Source organism: Leuciscus leuciscus, assembly GCF_965113295.1.
Source record: "Leuciscus leuciscus genome assembly, chromosome: 3".
Taxonomy (NCBI): domain Eukaryota; kingdom Metazoa; phylum Chordata; class Actinopteri; order Cypriniformes; family Leuciscidae; genus Leuciscus; species Leuciscus leuciscus.
This window is the reverse complement of record NC_138727.1, coordinates 68,515,392-68,522,844: the sequence shown is the minus strand read 5'-3', so window position 1 is coordinate 68,522,844 and position 7,453 is coordinate 68,515,392. Positions and strand designations below refer to the sequence as shown.

The window sequence follows — 7,453 nt, the reverse complement described above, 5'->3', positions numbered from 1 at the left end:
AAGTGTACACTTGCAGGTGTTGGTAGCCCCATTAAATAATAATATAGATAAACAATAAACGATAAAAAGTATATAATTATCTAACAAAATGCTAAATGGGGGATATAGCAGCATATAAAAATATTGTCAGAACGTCATCTCTCAGTTGCTGAATGTCGCGCAACAACGTTGCTACAGCCCTGTCGCGTCTTACAATTCTACATTGTTACAATGTTGCGAGCACGTAGACAGCGACGTTGCCATAGCAGAAATGCAATGTGCCAGAGACGTTGCCACAACGTAAATGTGTTTGCTGGGTGGTAAGTCACGGGATGGTGAGAGTTCAATCGAATAAAATCATATTTAAGGTCCACAGGGTGTCCACAGAAACAAAGATGATTAGATAAACACAGGTGTTGCAAACGAGTGAACTGATGAGTAACCAAAGTGACAAACTAGAACGTAATGTAACCTAGGATACAAACAAGTGGTGGGAAACTGAGAGCAAATTAGACAGGTGACTGAAGATAAATCAACTAAGTCCATGAAATCGAAACTAACTGAACATAATCGTGACAGCGGGAGCCCACAAGTCATTTCTTTCTACCGTTACCTGTGCACATATCAGTATCTTCCCTTCCACATCCGCACTCAGCAATTCAAAACTTGTCCCATAAAGTAGAGGATTGTAGACCTCTACCTTCTTTCTCCTTTTTAGCGCATTCAGTGCTCTTATAATTTACAGTTTGAATTGATTTGTATTTGTATTTTAAATATTTATTTACATCAGTTTATTTTGATGATTGTAACATTCAAGATTAATAAACAAACCATGATCAACTTAATGTTCTTGGATTTTAATGGGTATAACAAAGGAATCAACAAAGAAGTGTCTAAAATGTTGGTGTCTTTAATAGGAACCTATTGAAGCTTATAAAAGTCACTAAAATCACATTTTAATCATAATTTATTTGTTCTCTGATTGATTATTCATTGCTCTTCTTTTAAAAATATGAATATTCAAAATAATAAGATGAGGACCAGCTATTACAACACAAGCTGAAGATCATTAAACTAAACATACTAAACACCCAATGAGCCTCAAGAAAACATTATCATACAACAGAGCATACATCGTTAACAATGAAAGAATCTTCAGCTCCTTCCAAACAAACATCTTTATTTTCAGCACAACAAAAGTAAATGATCAAAAGTAAGAGTTTGGAAGTTCAGGTCTGGGATTCGTCTCTCTCACTCCATTCTCACTGACTCCTCCGTTTCGTTAGCATTCATGCTCATGAGAAGAAAGTGTGTTTTCAACTGCAGTTTATCCTCTTCGAAAAAATCTTTGGGACGCATTCGCTTATAAAACCCGCACTACACACAAACACAGATGAACAGATTGGTTTGAGACTTTAAGAAGTCAATGATGACATCAGGTGTGAGGTGATCTGATTGGTTCTTACCTTCAGCAGCAGGATCAATATGATAATGAGCAGGATGACCCCGCCCCCTACGATAGAGCCGACAATATGCATTTCACTGGGTGAAATGACAAACTGCGCCTTCACTGCAATCTGAGAGGAACAGAGAGAAACTCGGAACAGTGTCTGTATCTGTAATACAGTAAGAGTGATGTCAGTCATGGACTCCTGCAGGTCTGTGGTGTGAGTTCAGACCAACACTGACAATCACGCGCTGATCAGCACAAGCACAACATCAGTTATGGCAAAGGTACAGATTTCTTTCACTCATCACCTTCAGGCCGGTCCACGTCTGGTTGTAGCGGCTTCTGTTGTAGTGGAGCTCGGCGCTGATGTCCAAGACAGAATCCTCTCTGAACTCGTAGAAGGAGTATTTCTACAGCAGAAGAAACAGAGTCTGATTTCAGAGTTATTCCATCTTAAACTGGTGTTTGTCTGTGTTCGTCACTCACGCTCTCGTATTCCTTCACGTTCTGGAGAGCTGCGTCTGCCGTCAGGATGAAGTGAACTACTGAAGCTTCCTGCAGATCAAACTGACCACACTCGAACTTCCCGCAGTGACCGTCCTGAAACATCGACACAACACTGAGAACTGAAACACTGACACCAATAAACCAGAGAATCAACTGAACTAAACAGAGATGAAATCCAGCAGACAGAAGATGTGTTTACTGTGACTGCTTGAGATCGGATCTTAAAGGTGCCCTAGAATGGATTATTTTATTATTTTAGAATGTTTCCTGGGGTGCCCTTATAATGTTAGTATGTTTTTTAGATCAAAAGTTGTTATAATTTAGAAATAAAAGGCATATTTCCTAGCCTGATTTCATCCCCTGATTTGAACGCTCTGTTTGAAGGGGCGTGTCTGCTGTGAGACTTCAATGTAAACGGCCACTGCTGTGATTGGCTGACATGCTTGCATATGAAATCTGGCATTCGAGCTATCTGGAAACCTTTTACTATTACAGCTTTTATACGTTTTTACTATTACAGCTATCGGGATTAACGAATCATGAGAAGTTTTTTAAGTATTTAGATCTATTCCCATCACATAAAAGGTTGCAGTGATGACCATTGAGCAGATGACAGCCTGTTGATCGCGTGAATGAAGATCTTATCACTGCAACGCGATTTACTGATGCATAAACAGTGTTGAACGACTTTGAGAGAAAGATTATCTGTCTGAACTTGAACAATTACACATCAGAAATTCACATAACCCACTGGTTCTCCAGAGGCTCGGATGAAGGAGCTAAACAAATATTTTTGTGTTCATTTGTACATCCAAACACTGAGCAACTGCCATGCTTCGTTCGCTCGTTTGCAAGCCACGATGTCTCTCGAGGAAAAAACAATATCGCGCTGGATCTAGATAACACAGTGTAAATTATCGTTAATAAAATCACTACTTACCGCTTGCGGGAATATAACGTTAGTTGAAATCGCCCCCTTCGTCCGTTTGAAAAACAGTCCGTGGTGAAATGGGCAGAGCAAACTAACAACTTCGAATTAAACTGTAGCGGTATCCGATTATAGATAGATAGATTAGAGATAGATCTGCCATTTTCCCTATGATCCTCCTCCTGCTTGATTCTTCACCTGCAGAACTTCTGATGATTCGGCTGCGCAGTTTCGCCTGGCCTTGAACATGGGCTGGCATATGCAAATTTTTGGAGGCGTACATATTAATGATCCCAACTGTTGCGTCACAGTTGGTGTTATGTGGAGATTCGCCTGTTTTTCAGGGGTGTTTTTCAAAAACGAGATTTAAATAAGAAAGAGAAAACTATGGTGTTTGAGACTCACTTTATGTCATGTCCATGTACTGAACTCTTGTTATTTAACTATGCCAAGATAAATTCAATTTCACATTCTAGGGCACCTTTAAAGGGATCGTTCACCCAAAAATTATCATTCTGTCATCCTTTATTCAGCCTCATGTTGTTCGAAACCTTTCTTTCTTTCTTCAGTGGAACATAGAAGATATTTTAAGAAATGTGTTTTTGGGCTGCACTGTTGTTTAAACACCAGTTCAAAACATCCCTTTTGTGCTCAACAAAAGAAAGAAAGTCATACAGGTTTGAATGACATGAGAGTGAGTAAATGATGACAGAACGATCATGTTTTGGGTGAACGATCACTTCAACAGCAGCTGTAAAAGGGTCTATGATCTCTTACCTGCGGTTTGATGAATCCACACGGCACTGAGTTCTGTAGAGAAGAACAGAAGATGTTTATTCAGCAGAACACATGCTGGTCTGATGGTATGAGCTGATGAACGAGTGACGCACCTCCTGCATTCTGAAGATCTGAGGAGTTAAAATCACACGTGTAGTTTGACAGGGCAGGGTGAGCTTGAGTGAGACCGGCAGACCTTTAAGACCCAGATTCTCCACCTGTGGACACAAACACACACACACACACACACACACACACACACACACACACACACACACACACACACACACACACACACACAGACACACAGCAATCTGATCACGAGAAGCCCAAAAACAACACGATGAAGCTGTAGATGTGTGTTTGACTCTCTGACCTTGTAGATGATGTTGAGATGTTTTGGACCTCTGTCCTCCAGAGAGAACTTCAGATACGTCACAGATTCTTCAGCCACTCTGACAAACACACAATAACTCAATAACTTCTCAGTCAATCATATGATTTTCTTTCATTTTAATTTATTGTTACTGTCTTAGGGCCCTATCTTACACCCGGCGCAATGCAGCGCCAAGCGCGACGCAAGTGTGTTTTGCTAGTTTCAGCCTGACACAGTTTTCATTTTCACGTCCTGCGCTACATTGTTTGAATAGCAAATGCATTTGCGCCGATTTGTGCAACCCCTGACAGGGTGATCAGTCTTGCATCCGCCTGAAGGGGTTTATTCTGCGATAACAACAGGCTGGATGTACATTATCCCACTTATTACACGGCTACTTGCCACATAAGTAAATAATTATACACGAAATATTGATCTGAGTCTAAATATTTTATTAGGTCTTTAAACGCAAAGCTTCTGCGGAGAGAGCAGTTTCAGCAGCAAGTTCAAACTAGACGGACATTTAAGAGATAAGGTATACTGTACAGTCATAACACTTATTACACAGCGTTTGTATGAAACAAGAGAGAGCGAGTCCACGATAAAATATTGATTCGACTGAGTTTTAATATTTTATTAGCTCACCAAAAGCAAAACTTGCGTATAGCACTACTGACTTCAGTGACCCGGATGAGCCTGTGTTTCTGTTTTCAGCGGTTGTTATCGAGGAATAAGATACTGCTGGATGTGTGATTGACCCATCAGAATCAAGTATTCCACGTAATAACTGCTGATAAAACAACCGGTTTCTGGTAATAACATTGTTTGTCTTTCCAATAAAGCCATTAAAACAGAAAACGAGTGAGAGAAAAAATTAACAGACAAAGACATTTAAAAAAAAAAGTTCATTGAATGTCCTTTGTTGAGTTGCCTTTGGCTTGCTCAGTTGGGGATATTTTGGGGATATTTAATTTAATTTTATCAATCAATAAATTCCTCTTGAAACAAACTTTGTTGTATTATTTTAATTTAATACTGTGAAGCTGCTTTGATACAATCTGTATTGTGAAAAGCGCTATACAAATAAACTTGACTTGACTTGACTCCTTTGATGAGTTCTGTGAACAGAAGAAGAGAAAAGTTAAATAAATGGCACTCACAGACTGATCGCCAGATCAACAGCGAACTGAACCGGGACGCTCCTCCTCACCTCCGCATCGCTGATGTTTCCATTATTATCACTGTGAACAAACATACAGGATTTACTCATGATTGAACATTAAGTCATTCTTCATAACCTGGATCGCGAGCGCACATCTCTGCTGAACATTACTGATATGAAACAGCCCTGAAAACAAACAAATCTGTCAAATTCAGCCTCATTCACCTGTTAGCGGTGATCATCATCTCCATCCTGTCGGACCAGTCGTAATCCCATTTCGCCATACGAAAGGTTGCCAGAAACTGAGTCTAGAAGACACAGATGTTGGTAGCATTGGCAAGAGAATGATTGAGAAAATTCATTATATATACACTGAACCAGAGATGTATAGTAACGAAGTAGAACTACTTCACTACTGTACTTAAGTACTAAAATGCTGTATCTGTACTTTACTAGAGTATTATTTTTTTCTCCTACTTCCACTTTTACTTCAGTACATATTTTCGATGAGTTTAATACTTTTACTCCGATACATTTTTTATGTGCTGCATCGTTACTCGTTACAAATTTTTTTTTTTACGAATCATTCCAAACCCACATTATCACTGCCAGAGCGGTAGATGGCTCTGTCACCAGGTTTGATGAAGCTGGCCCAGCGATCAAGACGACAGCGCGCGCTCCCGTTCTGCCTTTCGCTCTGCTGCCTGCCTTCATTGAGAACATTTGAGCTTTAATTTGTTTCGAGATGGAAGAACCAGAAACACCACCAGTGAAAGACAATTCATGAATATAGAATGAAGTGCGTAACTGTTAGCCGTCTGAATCTAAACTGAACTGAATCGTTTTTTGTTTAAATAGTTTAAAGTTACTATTAGATGTAATGTTATTACCTTGACAAACTATACATCATTAAAATGATATAAGACTCAAGTTTCAGTATTTGAGCACTATTTTATTCCGAGAAACTTATAGGGACAGTTATGTCTTAATTTGTGTCATGAGTTATGTAATAGAAAAAATAGTCGATACCTTTAATATGAATTATAAGCGTCAGCCGCTCCCATTCAGAAAAAAAAAAAAAACTCCTGTGCTTTTTAAAAAATTTTGTAAAAAATTTGCAGATTTTGACAAATATTGATAGATTTCTTAGGTTTACGTCAGATTTCTATAGAGAGGAATAATATTTATTGAAATTATAACCAAAATGGACTGATGTAATCATTATGAGCGAAGATCATGAAGAAGAGCCATTCCAGGAACTCCCTGACATAAACAAAGCTTCCAGAGATCACTGTTACATGCTGATAAATACCCAATAAGCTGTGGAGAAAAAAGGCACAAGCAGGGAAGAGAAGAGATGGATGCTTTAAAGGGGGAAGAGACATATTTGATCTGTTTTTGTTTATAAAGAGTTAAGCTCAGTGTTTTAAAGGTGTTCTTGTACATTCCTGTCCTTGTACTGCTGCTTCAGCCAAATTAATTGTGAGTGTCCTAAACATTTGAAATAATATAAACAATATGATGTTCAAACTTTTGACTGTTTTCTTTAATAACTTCATAACACAATACTTGTACTTTTACTTTCAGTACTTGAGTAGTAAATTTTTAAATAAACTACTTGCAATACATAAGTACAAAAAATGTTGAATACTTTAGTACTTCTACTTAAGTGTTGTGCTTAAAGAACACTTCAACTTCTACTCAAGTCACTTTTTTAATAGAGCACTTGTACTTTTACTCAAGTCTGGGTCTCTAGTACTTTATACATCTCTGCACTGAACAAAATGATTTGTTCAATTGCACATTTTAGAGTGGCCTTTTTATAGTGGACAGCCTAAGGCACACCTGTGCAATAATCATGCCGTCTAATCAGCATCTTGATATGTCACACCTGTGAGGTGGATGGATTATCTCGGCAAAGGAGAAGTGCTCACTAACACATATTTAGACTGATTTGTGACCAATATTTCAGAGAAAAGGGCCTTTTGTGTACATAGAAAAAGTCTTAGATCTTTGAATTCAGCTCATGAAAAATGGGAGCAAAAACAAAAGTGTTGCATTTATAATTTTGTTCAGTGTATATGTAAACACTGTATAAAGACATTTGTAGATGTACACATGTTACATTGGCAGTTGGTTGGACATTGTAAACAGACTGGTCACAATTATGAATATGGGACTACTTAAACAAACTTCTGATTTTTTATATGTACAACGAGCGTGTCTGTGTGTCAGTTTGTTTGTCTGTTAGTGTGTCTATCTGTCTTTTCAGTG

General features: G+C 38.4%; 1 protein-coding gene across 3 annotated transcripts in view; it reads right to left on the bottom strand.

Moving 5' to 3' along the window:
- Positions 1-820: 820 nt before the first annotated feature.
- The window catches only part of LOC309495690 (integrin alpha-L-like), a 67,904-nt gene continuing 61,271 nt past the window's right edge, over positions 821-7,453 (bottom strand). Inside the window, exons 22-30 of one of the 3 annotated variants that reach the window (XM_082165488.1) lie at positions 5,405-5,487; positions 5,178-5,258; positions 4,018-4,096; positions 3,755-3,859; positions 3,642-3,674; positions 1,916-2,029; positions 1,738-1,839; positions 1,446-1,595; positions 821-1,356 (exon numbers count right to left, since the gene is read on the bottom strand). In XM_082165488.1, the coding sequence (XP_082021614.1) occupies positions 1,231-1,356; positions 1,446-1,595; positions 1,738-1,839; positions 1,916-2,029; positions 3,642-3,674; positions 3,755-3,859; positions 4,018-4,096; positions 5,178-5,258; positions 5,405-5,487 (873 nt within the window). In that variant the 3' untranslated portion in view covers positions 821-1,230. Of the gene's footprint in view, positions 1,357-1,445; positions 1,596-1,737; positions 1,840-1,915; positions 2,030-3,641; positions 3,675-3,754; positions 3,860-3,893; positions 4,097-5,177; positions 5,259-5,404; positions 5,488-7,453 lie in introns of those variants that run through there. The other 2 variants (XM_082165489.1, XR_014204797.1) reach the window with 2 other exon arrangements.